The 18,363-nt window shown below is 55.7% G+C and overlaps 1 protein-coding gene across 2 annotated transcripts; it reads right to left on the reverse strand.

The window, feature by feature from the left end:
* Positions 1-478: 478 nt before the first annotated feature.
* Positions 479-17,726, reverse strand: HPN (hepsin). Of its 2 annotated transcripts, XM_032614604.1 has the most exons (14): positions 17,661-17,726; positions 16,876-17,026; positions 16,240-16,309; positions 10,178-10,279; positions 10,048-10,089; positions 4,862-4,991; positions 4,670-4,792; positions 4,491-4,531; positions 3,912-4,077; positions 3,620-3,810; positions 1,718-1,813; positions 1,382-1,524; positions 1,035-1,199; positions 479-813 (listed from the first exon to the last, which is right to left on the reverse strand). In XM_032614604.1, exons 3-14 carry the CDS (start codon positions 16,253-16,255, stop codon positions 775-777), a joined length of 1,254 nt encoding a protein of 417 aa, XP_032470495.1. In that variant the 5' UTR covers positions 16,256-16,309; positions 16,876-17,026; positions 17,661-17,726; the 3' UTR covers positions 479-774. The 2 variants fall into 2 exon arrangements, with proteins under 2 accessions (XP_032470495.1, XP_032470496.1); XM_032614605.1 differs by lacking the exon at positions 17,661-17,726 and having other exon boundaries at positions 479-741; positions 16,876-17,334.
* Between the last annotated feature and the right edge of the window lie 637 nt (positions 17,727-18,363).

Genomic DNA, 18,363 nt, shown 5'->3' on the forward strand with positions numbered 1-18,363 from the left:
CCCCATGCACAGGTGCACAGTGGTTTGATAAGGGGTGAGCATGTGACCCAAATCCGTCCAGGGAGAGCCAGGCCTGGGACTTTTTTGCTGTAGCTGATGGGAAAGAAGGATTCTTTTTCCACTGTGGCTGTTAAGTCATCCATGGCATATAAGAGTTTCGGTGGGTTGGGGGGACATCTCTGTCTCTGACTGTAGGGGAGCCTGCTTGGAAATGAAGCTGACACAGAAAAGCAGATGTGAGAGAGGAAGTGAGAGACAATCCTGATGAAAAATATTCAGCAGCTGGATCCAGCAGTACCTGAAGCCAGACGCTGCAGAGCATTTCCAGTTAGGTGAACCAATTAAGGTATTTTCTCTTAAGCCAGCGGGAACTGGAGCGTCACACTCCCTGTCTGATGTTTGCCTGGCCCAACTGCTCTCTTCCAACCCCCCAAAATGTCCTCATTTGCTGCTTACATTTGCAAACTCAGAGACCACATTAATCAAAACCATCTTTATTATTTAAAGAGCATCCTGTCATCAGGGGCACTAGATGGGACTCCCCGGACGGCAGAACAATATTTACATGGGGGTCAGAAGGGTGAGGCTCGGGTGGTCCCAGGGCTGAGTGGGCCCGCCACTGTGGAGGACCTTGGAGGGAGGGTATCCTTGGACCTGTGGGCTGGGCCCAAGAAGAAAAATGTTCCATCCCAGGGTGAACCCCATCATGTGGGGCTGGAGCCACCTAGATCAGCTTGGGCCCTGCAGGCGTGCACAGCGAGGAGAAGCCACAGGTCAGAGCTGGGTCACCATGCCGCTGGCTTCGGAGTGAGTCTGGGGAAAGACAACTAGGGGCTTCCAAGGTCTGAGAGGCTTCCCCCAAAGTCCCACAGCTGAACTCCCCTCCCCAGGAGCCCTTTGAAGGCTATCCGTTCCCTAGGGCACCCTCTTCTAAGCCTGAGCGCTGGTTTCTGGAAAACCCTGGCTCCCTCCCTTTCCCCCTCAGAGTCCCAAACCCTCCCACCCTCTGGCTCCCATCTGGGCCCAAATTTCACCTTTATGGCCTGGAAGATCCACTCCCGGAAGTCACTGACTTTGGTGTAGACGCCTGGCTTCTGGGCCAGGGCACAGCCGGTGCCCCAGCTCACAATGCCACACAGCCGCCAACGTGGCGTCCGAGAGATGCTGTCCTCACACACGAAGGGGCCACCGCTGTCGCCCTGGTAGGGGACGGAAGGCCTGGCTGGAAGCCAAGATGGCTAGCCGAGAGGCCCTCCTCGGATGATTGTGGGCTGTGGTCACAGAGCCCTCTGGCCCTGAGGTAGCGAGCCTGACCACCCACTGCCATGTGTCTCCACCCCCGGAGAGGAGGGGGCCCGGGCTGCCCCTCACCGTCCCTCACCTGGCAGGCATCAATGCCACCCTCAGGATAGCCGGCACAGAACATCTTGGGTTTGATCTGGTTCCCGTAAAAGTCGGGGCCGTTGCAGACATCACTGCTGATTATGGGGACTCGGGCCTCCTGGAGTACCCCCGCCTGTTGGCCTGGGGGTGTGCAAGCAGGGCTGGACGAAGCTGGGGGGCATGCACACCCCCCTTCCTTCCTGGTGCCCACCCAGGCTCCTTAGTGTCCCTACACCCCTGGGCCACGAGGCCTTCAAGCAGGCCAACGGCCCTTCCCCAGCCCGGATCGGAGTCTCCCTTAACAGTGACTTCACGGGCAGAGGACGGAACTCACCGTAGTACTGTGTGTTGCCCCAGCCAGTCACGGTGCAGATCTTGCCGTCCACTAGGGCCTGCCCGGCAGCCGGGAGGCACACGGGCTGGATGTACTCTGTGAGACAGACCACGCTGGTCCCACCCCTGCCGGCCTGCCCCGCCTGGTACAGACCTCAGCCCAGCTGCCCCTGGTGCCCCCGGCCCACCCTTCCCTCTGTTCTTTTACAACGACAACAGCAGAAGTTGCCTTCTACTGAGAGCTCACTAGGTACTAGGCACCTTCCTGGGTGAGTTCCTTTAATATCCCATCAGCCCAGGGAGGTAGGAGCTATTAGTACCCCACTTAAAGAGGGGAAAATAAGGCCGTGTCATTTGTCCAAAGCCTCAGAATGAGTCCATGAGTCGATGGCAGAGCCAGAATTTGAACCCAGCTTGGCCCAATTTCCAAGCCTGTATTCTTAACCATGGCCCATGGGGCTGCCCCTGCCTAGAGGGTGCCTCTGTGAGAAATTTTACAAGGTACTATCTTGAGATGCTGGACTTCCACCTGTCGAAAAAATCATCATAATAAACACACCAGTCCACCCTGTCCACAGTAAGAATGGCATCCCTGACACATGACTTCCTTGTGCAGTGCACAACCCACACCAGTGGTCCTGGCAGCCCTACCTGCTGCCTGCTGGTGACTTCACCTCCCTGAGCTCAGAGCTCTCAGGTGCAAAGTGGAAAGAATAATCATTTCCCCCCAGAGGTGTATAGTGAGACATCGGTGACGCGCTGAATAGCATGCCTGGCTAATAGGAAATGCTCACGTAACTAGCAATAGTAAAAAACAGCAACAGTGGCAATGATTGTTAATATTAACTGAGTGCTGGCATTGCTGTAGGCTCTTGACTCAGATTAACCCTTTTCATCATTTCAATAACCCTCAGAAGTCATTTAACAGATGAGGGAAACTGAGGCATGGAGAGGTGAAGCCACGCGCTCAAGATCGCAGAGCTGGCAAGTACCTGACCCCAAAGCCCGTGCCGTTACCCCTCAGCCACGTGTCTCAAACCCAGGCCCCTCCCACCCCATCCACCTGTGCCCCATGGATACCTCCCCACTTCAATCTTTTTAACCCTCTCACTCCATTCACTAAAGAGAAGGGTTTATTTCGTTTTAAAGAGAAACATGCACACCACTGTAAAGCAATTATACCCCAGTAAAGATGTAAAAAATTTTTTAAAAGAGAAACATGTATTATTCAATACTCTGTAATGACCTACATGGGAATAGAATCTAAAAAAGAGCGGCTATATGTGTAGGTATAACTGACTCACTTTGCTGCACAAGAAACTAACACAACATTGTAAAGCAACTATACTCCAATAAAAAAATTAATTTAGAAACAAGAAAAGAAAAACATGTATCGCTCCCTTAAATGGAAAACCAGCATCACGGACCATTCAGAAGAAAAATAACCGTAAAGATAAGAAAAATGCAAACCAAATAGTACTGACTTCCCTGGCAACACAGCCAGGGGCTCACAGGCACTGATTCCAGCGCCAGGCAGCCTGTCTAGCACGTTTGGTTTATCCATGTGTCAGATGGTAGACGTCTGGGTTGTTTCCATCTTTTGGAATAATGCTGGTCTGAACACTCGTGCACCAGTTTTGGTGTAGCTATGTGTTTTCATTTCTTTTGGGTACGTATCTAGGAGTGGAATTGCCGGGCCAAATCGTAACTCTGTGTTGAACTGCTTGAGGAATCGCCACATGGCTTTCCAAAGTGGCTGTACCAATTGTCCCCATCTAATGAATACCCAGTGCGTGCCCCTCAGGATCATTTCCCTCATCACCATGGATTCCTATGCCCTAGCCCCCTCCTCTGTCCTCCTGGCCCCTGGTGTCCCCAGGCCAAGGAACAGCCCCAGACTTACCTGTGAGGGGCAGGGAGCTGGACAGGTGGACCAGGGCAATGTCATTGCTGTTCTCCTCGCTGTTGGGGTCTCGAAAGGGGAGATAGCCCCCGTGGTAGATTACTGCCTGCACCCCCAGCTGCACGCCATGGGGTGAGGTCTGGGCCACGGCACCGGCAAACACTCGCCATCGGGACAGGACCCGGTTCCGCCTACCAGGGATAGGAGGGGAGGGTGGCAGCCTGCTTGGGCACAGCCTCCCCGACCCTGCCGCTCCCCAGCCTCTCCCCTCAGCGCCATGGGAGACACTCACTCAGGGAAGCAGTGGGCGGCTGTCAGCACCCAGTCTCTGGAGAGCAGGGATCCCCCACAGAGGTGTGCTCCATCGTAGCGAAGACTGACTTGCCATGGCCACCTGCCCAAGCTGGTGTCTTGGCCACCCACGATGCGATCGACGGGCAGCTTCCTATGGCCACAGTCTGTGGGAGAGGGGGCAGTCAGGGGCAGTGGGAGGCCTGGAACCCCTGCCTTAGGGGGTCTGAGAGGTCATACGCCACTCTGCGAAGAGTGAGTGGACACGATCCTAACCTGAGGGGTCTGAGGGACATGGCTCCACCGTGGGGGAGGGTGTCTGAGGAGACACAGCCCCATCCTTGGGGACCCAGGGGGACATGGCTCCACCCGGGGGGGAGGGAGATATGAGGAGACACAGACCCCTCCTTGGGGACCTAGAGGGACATGGCTCTACCAGGAGGGGAGGGAGATCTGAGAAGACACAGCCCCATCCTTGCAGGATCTAAGAGGATAAGGCCTGCCTGGGGGTGTCTAATGGGACGTGGTCCTGCCCTCAGGGGGGGGTCTCAGAAGAAGACTCTGAGTTTCAGGGTCTCACCTTGGCAGATGGTAGCTAGGAAACGACCCCTGGGACAGTCGCTGTGGGAGAGACAGGGATGGGGACACAAGGGGAGACAAAAAGAGAGGCCAATTAAGAGGCAAGAAAGGCACATTGGGGGAGCAGGGGTGTGCGTGCCGGGGGCGGTGCGCGCCCTGCCTGCCCGCCGCCCTCCTCACCACACGGAAAGGACCTCGAGCAGCCTCCGGGCATGCGGCAGCCTCCCCTCGTCCACGCAGAAGAAGCCCGACGTGCCGTTGGCGCCCGCCGTCCGCACGTCCAGCTCCGAGTGGGCCAGCGCCCTGGGCGGGGCAGGGGTCAGGCCTGCGGCCCCGCCCCCCCGCCCCCCACCCCCAGGGGCACCCCGGTACCTGAGGAAGCCCATCTCCTCGCAGCTGAGCCCCGCCACCCTGGCGTTGGAGCGCGAGGAGCACAGCAGACGCCACGTGCCCTCCGTCTGGTCAAACACCGTGAGCCGGGCGTCGGCCGGGCCGACCTGCACTGCAGGGCGACAGGACCGCCGCCTGGGTCGCCTTCCTGCCCGAGCCCTCCCAGCCTCTTCTCCAACCCCGTGGATCTAGTCCTGAGTCCTGGCAGGCCCGACGGCAGCACCCCGGGCCCCCCACATTTGTGACTGCGTCTGGAAGGGCCCATGACTCAAGTTGAACCAAAGATCGGGGTCTCTGGGACTCTGGCTGCCCCGCCAGGGGGAACCAGGGGGCTTTCTCCTACCACTGGGGTTCCTAAGCTGGTTGCCCATGAGCTGGAAATCTGGAATTCTGCCAGGAGATTTGGGACGAGGGAAACTGTTTTAACCAAGCTCCCAGGAGAATGGCATGTGAGGCTGGGTCTGCCTGGGCCCATCTTTGCCCCAAGGAGGGGAAAAATGAGCCAATGTGGAGGAAAGTCAACAGATTTCTGATAACATTTTTAAAGCCCCTGATGGAGTCAGGCTTGAAGAACCCCCAGAACTGTTGCTTAAGTGAGTCAATAATTTCCCTTTTTGTTTAGCCAGTTTCTTAGATTTTCCTTTTGTCTTTTACAGCCTGAAGACCCTTGACTAATACATCACAGTGCCAAAATATTTAAATAGATTTCCTATAATCTTAAAAAAAAAGAGAGAGAATAGCTATCTTTTTCTGCAGGACTTGTCAGAGCCTTGAATACACACTAAATTGCATGATAATTCTCCAAGCAGAGGATGCAGTATTCATTCATTCATTCAACAAGTGTTAACTAGACACATACTCCATGCCCAGTCCTGTGTGGGGTGATGCCGGGGGACATAAAGATGACCAAGACAGCCCTGGGCTGTGCCCTCACCAACCAAAGTCCACCAATGGGGGAGACAGACAGCAGTAAAAAAAAATCACCCAACCAAACACAGCATCACAAACTTTGAGAAGAGGTAGGGCAGAGATACACAGGAAGACTGGAGAGAGCTTATGGGGGATTCCTCCTGCCTGGGGCTTTACTGTGTTGAGAAGTGATGCTCCCCTCAGCCCCTCATAGGCTGCTCCTCACATGGTCAGAGGACCCTTGTGCACACCTAAGCCAGGTCACAGCCCTTAGCCGTATTTATTTACATTTAACAAACACTCAGTATGTGCCAGGCTCTATTCTGGGCAATGAACAGGTCAGACAAAACCCCCAGCTCTGAGGAGCTCAAAGGCCAATAGGTGAGATGCATAACAAACAGGACAGAGAGGTTAAATAGATGGTGTGTCACAAAAGAAGGCGCCAGGGAGATAAATCAAGCTTGACAGAGGCAGGGGAGTGCTGGCATTGAGGGGAGGGGAGGTTGCACTTTCCAACCGGTGGGCAGGGAAAGCTGCACAAAGATCTGAAGGAGGTAAGAAGACAGGTGAGGGAACAGAGAACCAGGCCAAAGGAACTGCCAAGGGCAAAGATCCCAAGGTGGTGGGGTGGGGGGCGGGGAGACACGGGGGATGTTTAAGGAACAGCAAGGAGGCTGGAGCAGAGTGAGCTAGGGGAGGGGAGATGTGAGACAAGACTGGATTGACACTAGGACTTTGGCTTTTACCAGGAGTGAGATGCGGCCAGAGGAGGGCTCTGAGCCAGGAGGGCCCTGACCTGACACCAGTTCACAGGCTCCCTCTGGCAGTGTGTGGGGAGCAGACTGTAGGGGCGGGATGGGAGCAGGGAGACCAGGAAGGAGGCTGTGTGATGGTCCAGGAGGGAGAGGATGGAGGCTGGGCCAGGGTCGGGGCAGCAGGGGGGGAACAGAGTTTAGATTTAGGGTAGATTCTGTGGGTGGAGCCCACAGGGTCTGCTGAGATTGGAGGTCGGTGTGAGAGAAAGAGGGTCTGAGGGCAATTCCAGGGTGTTTGGCCTGAGCCACCAGAAGGATGGAGCTGCCACTGACCGAGATGGGGAAGGTGGGAAGGAGTAAGCCTGGGGAAAGATCGGCTGTGAACCCCTTTTCTCCTGAGCTTCCTGCATGGCTGGTGTTCTGAGAGCACATTCTGGGAACGTGAATCTGGTGCAAACTCAATTTTGCATCCTCGTAGGAGGAACTTGGTGAGGCCACACCCAAGCTGAGCAGTCTTCCCACAGCCCCACAGATCTGGACGAGGGGAGGCAGGACTTCCAGGGAAAACCCTATCCTGCTGAGGACAGAGAAAGGCAAACAGAGGATGTGCATTCAGGCCTGAGGGACTCCAAACCCCAAGCTTTTAACGTTGCCCTAGACAGCCTCTCAAGTGGCTTCCGTCCTGAGGGTTAAACAATAATGGCACAGTAATAATAACACTTGGCTATGTTTCCTGGGGATGTCAGTGGGCTGACCCCATGCTATGTGTCATATCTGGGGGGTTCTTTGAATCCCACCACCATCCTGGAAGGTAGAGACCATTTCTATGCCCATCTTGCAGATGGGGAAACTGAACCTTGGAGAGGCTATACTTGCCCAGGGGAATATAGCTAAGAACCTGCAAAGCCAGGATTTGAACCCAGGCCTGCCTACCTGCATACTCCCTGCTCCTTCTGTGGCTCTCACCTGGACCCTTACCTGTCCCCACCCTAAATATACTCACCCACAGCCTGGACTAGGAGCTTCCTGGCTGGCTCGCCTTAGTCACGGCCTCCAGGTGGGGGCCCAGGGATGCCTGGTACCTCTGCTGGGTGGTGCCCGCCACCCGCTGAGTCCCCAGACCAAGACTTGGGGTCTGAAACACCAACTGTGGGTGGGAGTGAATTCTTATTTTTAAATGACTTCTCAGTGCTCTAGGAATGTGATTTCCAGAAAGTGTGAGGTTTTAGGAAAAAATTATCACTTTATGGATGGATTTGGAGGGAGGGAGGGGGAGGGAGGGAGGAGGGAATGTCAAATACCCCCTCCAAGTATTTTTAAAACTATATTCTGTGCCACTGTTTCTCACTTCTAAACTCTTTATTCTTGTTTGTATTATTTTAAGCAATGCAAAAAATATGTTCTGGGTCACCTGGCTTGCTCAACAAATTGTCTGATATATTTAGAGGTGTGAAAATCCCAGAAAAGTGAGGTGGGGATATCATTTCTGGGTTGTTTTTGTTTGTTCATTTTGTAATTTCCCAGCGTTTTTGAAAAACCCGAGTATAATGGAAGGGCACGGTGCTGGCGTTGGCCAGAGCCAAGTCTGAATCGTGGCCTAATTACTTTCCAGCTGGAGGCCCAGGACAAGTTGGTTCATGTCGGTGATCTGTCCTCATGCTTATTCATTAAGCAAAGGTTTCCTGAGCACCTACTATGTGCTGGACACTGTCTGGGGCAGTAAACAAAATGCCCCTGCCCTCCTGAAATTCACCAGGAGTAAATCATGAACTTCAAGTGTGAGGAGGGTTTTACCAGGGGCAGCAGGATGGCTGTGGGGAGCGGGGTGGGGGGTGGGGGGGGCAGTGTGGAGCCTGGGGGCAGAAAGACCCTGCTCAGGAATGTTATAGCCTGAAGCATGAGACACAAAAGCCCATGTTAACCAAGTTGGCTGAGAGTCAAGTGTTGCACGGATCATTACCTCCTCTAATTCTCACTCCCAGTTTCCAAATGAGGACTCTGAGAACCAGAGAGGGCAGGACAGGTGTGAGCCTCAGCTCAGCAGTGATGGCACAAGACCCTGAAACCTGCCTCGGGATGCGAGCGGGAAAGAAGGTGGTGCAGGGAGGGTCCTTCGAGGGCGTGAGAGCTGCCAGTGCGTTGGAGCCTGAAGGGCACCGGAAGAAAGCAGGAGGTGAGGATGGAGAGGGGCCCACACCCTAGGAGCCTTGGAGCCTGGCTCCTTTTAGCCCAGTGGCAGTAGCGAGCTTCCGGCAAGTGCATGACCCTTCTGCCCTGCCACTTATTCAATGTGCGGACTTGGACAAGTCAGTTCACTTCACTGGGCCTCAGTTTCCCCATCTGCAAAATGGGGATGATGATAATGGCCCCGACTTCACAGGGCTCTTGTGCAAAGGCTGCAGCCAAGGCCTGGCATGTGTTAGCCGTCACTATGGCAACTTGGCTGTTTCTTGAGAAACAACAGAGTATAGTAGTTCTACACAAGAGCTGGATCCAGGCTGCCTGGTTCCGATCCCAGTGACCTGAGGCAAGTCACTTGGTCTTTCCAAGCCTCATTTCCCCATATTAAAATGGGCTGTGGGGAGGATTTAATGAATCAATACCCGCAAAGCCCTGAGGCCTGTGCCTGGCACGTGTAAATGCTCTCTTAAGTGTCAACTGTGGTGGTTGACCTGGACGGTGGCTTTCCTTGTCTAGATGCTCATTTCTGCTCTTAATGTGAGCTGAGTCCTTTATGGAACTACATGAGGCTTGTGGGAGTGAAAAATGCATCCCATCACCCAACTTCCCCATTCTTCCTGCTGCCCTGAGCTATAGAACGGCAGCTTGGAGTTGGCATTTGGGAAGATTCATTCATTCCACAGTGAGTTTCTGCATCTATTTGTGTGGCCGCTCCTTCCCACCTGCATGCAGATACATCTCTACCAGTCCAGTCAAAGAGCTATTCGTGGCCCCATCATTTACCAGCTGCATGTCCTCTCTGGTCTTCACTTTCCACATCTGTAAATGGGGATACTAACAGCAGCTACCTCCAAGGAGAGCTAGAAAAAGGTTGGCTGAATTCATATAGTACCTCTCAAACATGTTTGACCACGTTCCGCAATAAGAAACACATTTTTACATTATGATGTAGCCTTGAACGTCTGTTTTCTGGGGTGAACTATGGCATTGCTCTAAGCCTCAGTTTCCCCATCTGTAATATGGAGAGAATAACGGTCCCACCCTCATAAAACCAAAAGAAAAGCTTAACAGAACTTCTTCTTACTGAGAGAGATGCACTCATTTTTTTAATCTATTTCATGATTTTAAAGTGTGGTTTTCAGCTCACTAATTTCATGATGCACTAACGGGTAACACATTTAGAGTCTGAAAAACACTGGGTTGGACAAGTGAAGTGTTTAGAGCAACAATACGAGTTCATTCAAGAAAATCCTTTCATTGAGTTCCCACCAGGTACGGGCTTCCTCCAGGGCTCCCCAGAGGGTCTCAGCACGCTCTACTCACCTGGATACAGCGGCTCTTGATCACTCCTGAGTAGAACGGTCACTGCGGAGAAGGCAGAGGTGAGGGCAGGTAGGCTGGGAACTGCAGGGGGCAGGGGAGGGTAGAGGCGCAGGGGTCCGTCCACTCTCACCAATGGCCCAGGATGCTGCCCCGATGCCTGTCAGGAGCAGCACGGTCCCCACAGTGAGAGCTGCCACCTTGGGTCCAGAGCAGCATGGCACAGTCCGGCCACCTGCAATAGACACCATGCTGGGGCCACAGCCAGGTCTGTCCTCATTGTGGCAGGATCTGAGCACGGGGCCAGCTCTGCCCTGCCCCCAGGCCAACTTAGCACGCCTGAGCCTGCCCTGCCCTGGGTCCAGTTTCCTGGGGTGAACAGTTGGCAGGGCCGTCCCTCCCCTGCGGCGAGGACAACCAGGTGTCCAGCACCCCAAGGGCTCCAGCCGGGAAGAGCCGTGGCTGGGACAGCTTCCGCCCTCCCTGCCTATATTCCTGGCACTTAAGGGATTTCTCCTCCCCTATGACGCCGCGCTTCTGTATTTCCTCCATCACGTCGTGCCGTCTTTTCTTGAACGTCTCACTTCTGCTAACTTTCCCAGAGGTTCTTGGACCCTGACCTTTGCCCTCTTGGCAACTCTCTTCCCTGCTGTTTGGCATTTCCTCACTGCCTCACTTCTCTCTGCTATACCAGACCCTCTGCCCCTGGGAACCCCCCAAAACCAGAACTCTCCCAGAGGACCCAGCTCCAAGGTCAAATTTGCCCCTGGAGGTTGAGAACCTACATTTGGAAATTTACCAGCCTCACTTAAAAATATTGGCCTTGGACTTCCCTGGCGGTCCAGTGGTTAAGACTCCGCACTTCCACCGCAGGGGGCAACAGGTTCGATCCCTGGTCTGGGAACTAAGATCCTGCATGCCGCGTGGCGTGGCCAAAAAAATACATATATATATTGACCTTACCCATTCCTATATGGGACCTTGGGCAGGTGCTGTCACCTCTTTGAGCCTCAGCTTCCTCATCTATTTAATGGGCATCCACCTAGCACACACCTCTAAGTATAATGTTTTAAAGTGCTTTTAAATAATAAAAACCATACTCTTATCACATGTTTTATGTGCCAAGCGCTGCTCTGAACACATTAACTTATTCAGTCCTTATCTAAGTCATGATTCCCATTGTTCAGACAGGGAAAACTGAGGCTCAGAGAAGTGGAGTCACCTGCCCAAGGTGACTCAGCCAGGAAGAGGCAGTGCTGAGTCCTGGGCAGATTTGGCACTGGGGTCCAAGTGTATAACCACTAAGCATGCTACCCCTCCCTGTGCTATAGTGGCTGGCATATAGCAAGTTCTCAATAAATGCTTTTATTTATTTATTTATTTTTCATTTTTTTATTGGTCAATAAATGCCTTTAAAGCATTAGAGCTGTGTGGTCCTGGGCAACTCCCTTCACCTCTCTGGGCCTCAGTTTTCTCATCAGTAAAATGAGACTTTATTCACTCATTGTCCTATTGAACATCCACTATGTACCTGGCACCATTCTAGGCTCTGGAGACACATCCCAAAACAAGACAGATGAGATGTTGGTTCTCATGGAGCTCACATTCCCATGTGTGTAAAGTGAGGGGAAAACCCAAACAAGTAAACAAGTAAATGAACTTGATAATCTCCAGATCGTGGCAAAGTCTATGAAGAAAATGATGTGGGTTGGGGGTGGCAGTGTTCTGTGGGGTGTTCAGGAAGGGCCTCCCCAAGAAGTGACTTTTGAGCGGAGACCTGAGGGGTGAGACCAGCCAAGCAAAGACCTCTCGTGGAAGGGGACAGTGGGCAGAGGGAACAGCACAGGCAAAGTCCTTGAGGCAAGAATAAGCATGGTGGGTTAGAGGGCAAGAGAGGCCACTGATGTGGCCAGAATGGCATGAGCTTGGGGAAGGCAGTGGGACCAAGGCTGGGGCCAGCTGGGGAGGGCTGGCAGCCCCCGGACAAGAGGGATTTTATTCCCAGTACAACAGGGGCCCTGGAGCTGAAAAGCCAACCCTTTTGCTAGAGATCAGGAGAACCAAAGGGAAAAGGCAGCTGAAAGCTTTTGCTGGGCCTGGCATGCACCCGACTGCCCTTGGCATCTGCAAGGCCCTCCCAGGGCTGCAGGACCTCCCAGCTTTGCCATCTGTGTCGTGGCAGTACGGCTGATGGGCACAGGGCCAGGCCAGCACCGGGAATGGAGCAGCGAGCAGTCCAGCACCTTCCTGGGATGCCTATTGTCTGAGTGTCTTAAGAATTTGAGAGCCCAGCCATTCCCGTCAACGTGCTCCTCCCTCCAAAGAGGCCCCAGTGGACCAGGCCAGCCCAGCCCTGGCTGGCTGACCCCTTCCTGTCTCCCTGAGGAGAGAGGTCCCCACCTCTACCCCCAACCAACTTCCTGGTTCCAGTGGGAGGTCTTGGCTCCGCTAGCCGTCAGGCTCGTCCTGGTTCCTTTCTGTTCAGATGTGCCTGCAGAGCTTCGGGCCACTCAGAGCCCAGCCCAGGGGCTTTGGCACGTCTGCTGGGACAGGAAGCATTGCCACCCTGTGTCTCTTAAGGTGAGAGGCAAAACTTGCTTTCATGACTTCTGGTTCAGGGGACTTCGGGCAACCCCCAAACAGGTGCCTCTGGTGGGACAGGAAGCATCCTCACTCTGGTTCCCTGGTGCGAGAGGCATTCTCACTGCGTATCTTTGCTGAGGCAGGAAAGCATCCTCACTGTGTGAGAGGCAGCGGCATCCTTGCGTGATTCCTCAGGGGCGAAAGGGCTGGGTAAGCCAGGACCCCCGAGCTTCCCCCTGAGGCTCTGCTCTCTGTTCCTCCAAGGGCGCTAGGCTGCCCTTGTCCTCTCACAGGACAATGCTTCTGTCCCCACCATTTGGCTGCAAAACCCTCCCAAGTGACATCTTTGGCTCCTGGTCTCTGAAACTCCATTCAATCTACAGCTCCGTGTCTGTTTTCATTGTACACAACTCCAACTTCCTGAACAGAAGTCTCTCCCCGTCTGATTTCTGGGACACCGCCCGTGCCCGATTCTGATTCTCCCCCTACTTCTCCATCTCCTCCACACACTCCCTGAAATCTGGGGTCCCCAGGGCGGCCATGGCCTCCTCCCCCTCATGCCTCCCCACTCCCATCTGTCTTACACACCTCCACAGCCTGTGTCCCTTTTCTGTCCCCAGCCCTGGACTCTCCTTTGTCCTAGATCGGGGGTCCTGCAGTCTCTTAGATGCCTCCCACTTGAATCCCCAAGGTCCTTCACACCTCCCAGGTCCCATACTGGCCTCAATGTCTCCCCAAATCCCCAGGTCCCGTCTCAGAGGCCCTCATCCTCAGGAATGTCCCTCATCTGCAGGACGCCTCCCTCCCACCTCAGCTACAGGCCTCCTAAGTGTCTCCCGCCCTTCCCTGCTCCCACCTCATCCAACCCCTGGGCTCAGTCTCTCCTTCTGGCCCAGCCTCCACATAGAACCCCAGAGAATCTTCCTAAACACCAAATCCAACCTGTCCCTACCCTCCATGACTCCCCAGTGCTCCCCAGGACAGAGTCTAAAGCCCTCAGCCCGTGGTGCCAGCCCCTCTAGGATGTAAGCATGGCTATTAGAGATTTGGGGGTTGAACATGCTTTCCTAAATTCCCATACAGCCATATGGGTCCTTATCAGACAACTGATAAGCCGTTCCAAAAAGCAACCAAAACGACAGGGCTTATAAAACAAAGAATACCCACCAGCGCCACCTTGTGGAGAGACCCGGCACTGCCCAGTCATGGGCCAGCTTCTCACCAAAAAGAGTCCTAATGGATCTCAATCACCCTCCCAGCTACATTTCCAACTTTACCGACAGAAATACGAAATTAGCTACGTGCCACTGCACACCGGGCAGATTGTCACCCCGGCTGTTAGCCTTGCTCTTCCCTCTGCCTGGCACACCTACCTACTCCCTCCTCATCCTGAGTGTCAACTCAGATATCACCTCCTCTGATTCTAAGTCTCCAGGAAGCACCAAACCTCGCCTTAGGTGTACTTCAACAGCAGAATGGGGCTTCCCTGGTGGTGCAGTGGTTAAGAATCCGCCTGCCAATGCAGGGGACACAGGTTCCATCCCTGGTCCGGGAAGATCCCATGTGCCGCGGAGTAACTAAGCCCGTGCGCCACAACTACTGAGCCTGAGCTCAAGAACCCACGAGCCAAAACTACTGAGCCCGTGTGCCACAACTACTGAAGCCCGCACGCTTACAGACCACGCTCCGCAACAAGAGAAGCCACTGCAATGAGAAGCCTGCGCACCACAACAAAGAGTAGCACCCGCTCGCTGCAACTAGAGAAAGCCCGTGCGCAGCAACAAAGACCCAACGCAGCCCAAAATAAATAAATAAATAGATTTATTTGTTAAAAACCCAGCAGAATGGTAACACTGGTAAACATCAGCACAACTGCAGCCACAATGGTTCTCAGAAGCTACACCGACCTTAGCCCTGTCCTAACCCCATCCTGCAGTTTCCTAAAATCCTTGCAACTGTTAATGAGGAAGGTGTCATTATCACCATCCCCAATTTACAGATGAGGAAAGGAGGCCCAGAGAGGTGCAGCCACCCACCTGGGGTCACCGAGCAAGTAACCACAATGCCAGAACTTTTCAGCATTCGTGTCTAGGTTTGAAACGACAGCAGGACTCCCATCCAGGGCCAGGCCCGAGCTGCCTGGAGATGCACTGAAGCCCACTGTGCCTCGGTTCTCTCTGTCCCCAGGCCAGTCTCTGGCCATCCTTCAGCACATGCTCTGCTTTTCATACCTGGTTCATTCACCCATAGGCCCCAGGCCCGGTGAGATCCCTTCAGTGGGCTCCAGGAAGGAATGGTTCCAAAGGTGCAGGGCTCTGCTGCCCACCTGCTCAGCAAGGGCACAAGCACCTTCCCCCGAGCCACTGGGAGCCTGGATTTACTCTGGGCCACAGCTGAATGATTTGGGCTCTGATTTGCTAGCTGTGCTGAGACCCAAAGAGGCCAGTAATCTACACCCATCATTTCAGCCAACACGTTCAGGGCTTCCTGCCTATCACAGCATGTAAATCCTCACACCATCCTCTGAGGTGGGCACTAGTACTGTCTCCATTTTACAGAGGAAGAAACGAGGCCCAGAGAGGGTAAGTCTCCTGCCCAGGGCCTCACAGCTAGAAAGTGATACTGCCTGGGACCAAACCCAGCTAGCCTGGTTCCAGGAAGAAGAGAGGGAGTCGGCCCCAGCTGGGGAGCGTGGAAAGGACAGACCACCCCTAACTGGGCCCTTCCAGCTGGCTCCCAAGTGTGGACCAGGGTAAGAAGGAGCCAGGGTGTCTAGAGACCCTGCCAGGGGCTTCCACGAGCCCTCGAGTGCCCGCCTCTCTGAGGATATGGTTTCTCCCCACCATCCCTGGAGCAGTTTCTCTGTTGTCTCTCCCCTTTCCATCCATCCGGACCGAGTCCAAAGTCCTCCCTCTGCTGTTTTGCCCACAGTGTGAGGAGGTGGGAGGAATGTCTGGAATCGGTGGGGGTCTTGGGTCCCAGGACTCCAAGTCGGCCGACCTCTTCCACGACAGCTCTGGTGCACTGCATCTGTCTTACACGGCGAGCCCCATGCCGGTGCCTTGTGTGTGTTACGTGCTCCCAACAACCTCACGTAGGTAGGTAGGTAGGTGGGTAGGTAGGTAGGGAGGTAGGGAGGCAGGTAGCATTAGAATCCATGCTTGACCCAGGGGGGAAATGAAGCCCAGAGAAACGATGACACTTTCACAAGATGGCACAGCAAAAAAGTGGCAGAAGCCAATTCGAATGCAAACCTGTGTATTTGACTCCGGAGTCTGCGTCCTTAACTGTGATAGCTAGTCTCCCCGCCTTGGCCCCAAGTAGAGGACAGGTCCAGGGATAGCTGAGAGATCACTGGGAGATGAGGGGAAACTGAGGCAAGGAGCCAGGAAGGTCATATGGGGTGGCAGGGAGGCAGGTGGTGGCACAGTCCCACAGAAAATTTGGTTAATAGTTAATCAGGTAGAGGAGGCTTCAGAAGCGGGTGGGGATGGGCCCCAGGAGGGGTGCCAGAGACAGGGGGCTCCAAGGGGGTGGAGGGCTGGGAAGAAAGCACAGAAGGAAGGGCGCTAGGCAGAGCCAAAGTTGGGGCTCAGGGAAAGAGGGACTCACCCTCCTTCTCCGCCATGTCACGGCCTCTAGTTAATGATTCCCCGGCTGACCTCCTGGGCCGGGGCGGGACCTGTGGGGAGATGAACGGGGGGAGGCAGGGCCTGGGGGAGCCCAGGCCAGCCCCTGTGCCCCCAGTCCCAGGCGCCCATCCAGGGAGGCTGAGGGACTGGGCCCCGGCCAGAGCACGCCATGATCACGGACACAGACTGGGCTGGGTTCAAGGATGGGGTCAGTGTGCGACCAGCAGCCAGGGGGATGTCTGGATTTGTAGGCCTGGGGGACCCCATACGCCTGGGCCTGGGTGAGGAGGAGACTAGGGCTCTGAACTCCTGGGTCTGAAGGAGGAGAGCTGGAGCCTCAACTCCTGGGTCCTGGGGAAAGAGAGGTTTGGGGGCCAGCCCTCCTTCGGAGGAGGGGCACAGGGGCCTGGACTCCGGGGTCTGAGGGAGGAGGAGACCGGGGCCGATCTTGGAGTCTGAAGAACAGGGGGCTGGGACTCTGAGGTCCTTGGGGAGAAGCCTGACAGCCCACCCTCCGGGTCCCTGGGAGCCCTTCTACTGGGAGCTGAGCATTAGGGCGGGTTTGGGTGAGCGGGCCCACGTCCTGGGGACTGGAACTGAGGACCCTGGTCCTTACCCTGGGGTCCGGCAGGTGGGGGCGGAGCTGAGAGATGGTGCCGGTTTAGGGTCAGTCTCCAGGCCTGGGCAGGAGCATGGTGGCCCCTCAGCAGCGGCGGCCCCAGAGGCAGCGGCGGTGGCGCGGGGCCTGCTAGGCCTGGCTGCCTCACCTGAGGAGGAGGGGGCTGGGCAAGAGGCGGGGGAAGGGGCGGGGAGGGGCCGGGCAATGGGATTGGCAGCGCGGGAGGCCACCTGGCTGGTGGGACAGGGTTTGCAGGGGCTGGACCAGGCCGGCCCAGCAACCTGCCTCCGGCCTGGAGGGGGCTCAGGTGTGCCGGTCTGAGGGGACGAGGAGCTGGGACTGGCTTGGCCTGAGGGCCGGGGGTCTGGGGAGACAGGGCAGGCTAGGGGTGCTTACAAGGACCAACGGAAGGAGCTACGAACTGGAGGGACACAGAGGGAGGGCACCAGCTGCCCCAAGCCCACCCTGCCCCGGCCTCTTCGCCTGCCTCCTGCCCAGCCCCCGCCCTGCCCCAGCTCAGGCTGAACCCCGTCCCTGTCCACCGCTGCCCCTTCCAGCACCCTCTGCCCATCCCCAGGCCCACCACTGCCCCTGCCATTTCCTGCACCTGTTGTCCAACTCCTGAACAAGGCGGTCCCAGCTCCAGGCCGGCCTCAGCCCAGCCCGTGCCCCAGACCCCTCCCGCACCCCAACTCCTGTCCCCAGCCCAGCCCCAGTCCCGACGCCTGCCCCCGCCCTTGCTCTCCCTCCCCCCCACCCCCTCCCCCCAGCTGCTTTCCTACAAGTCACGGGGGCTGGTTTGCTTTGGCAGCCTCTCTGCCGCCAGCAGCAATGACCTCTGGAGCTGGGAAGTCCTAGACGGGGGCGGGGGGTGGGGACCTGGCCCGGAAAAAGCAGCACTGAGTGCTGAGGCCCAGGCCAAGTGGCCGGAAGTGTCCAGAGGCAGATACACACTGTTCCGCATCAGACGCTCTTGGCCAGCAGCCAAGAGTCATCCACGTCACACCCCAGGGCCAGATAAACACCCAGACACACAAGGATCACCAGCAGACACCTGCCTGTGGACAGCCATGCCCTCAAACACAGTCAGACCACAGCTGCTCACGCCAGATGGGCCGTCCCTGTACAATCGGACCCACCCGCTCACCCCTCGCACCCCCTGTACTCACAGCCACAGCCTCCCACAGGGGGCCACACTGGGGCAGCCTTGGCACTGCCCAGCCCCTAGCCTCTCCTCCTCTCTCTCCATTCATGGCCCTCTCTCTCCTTCCCTCATCACCCGCGCTGACACCGGCTACCAGTCTGCTTCCCTGGCTCCTGCTGGCTCCCTCGAAACTCTTGGTCCCCGCTGAGCTAATGACTCCCCAGACCCCAACACATTCATCAAGTACCAAGTGGCCGCACCCGCTGAGCCTTCAGGCAGGCGCTGAGCCTGAGACACTGCCACCATCGTATCCCCGAATGTGTGTGGAGAGGCCCTGCTGC

This window comes from Phocoena sinus, chromosome 19 (assembly GCF_008692025.1).
Source record: "Phocoena sinus isolate mPhoSin1 chromosome 19, mPhoSin1.pri, whole genome shotgun sequence".
Taxonomy (NCBI): domain Eukaryota; kingdom Metazoa; phylum Chordata; class Mammalia; order Artiodactyla; family Phocoenidae; genus Phocoena; species Phocoena sinus.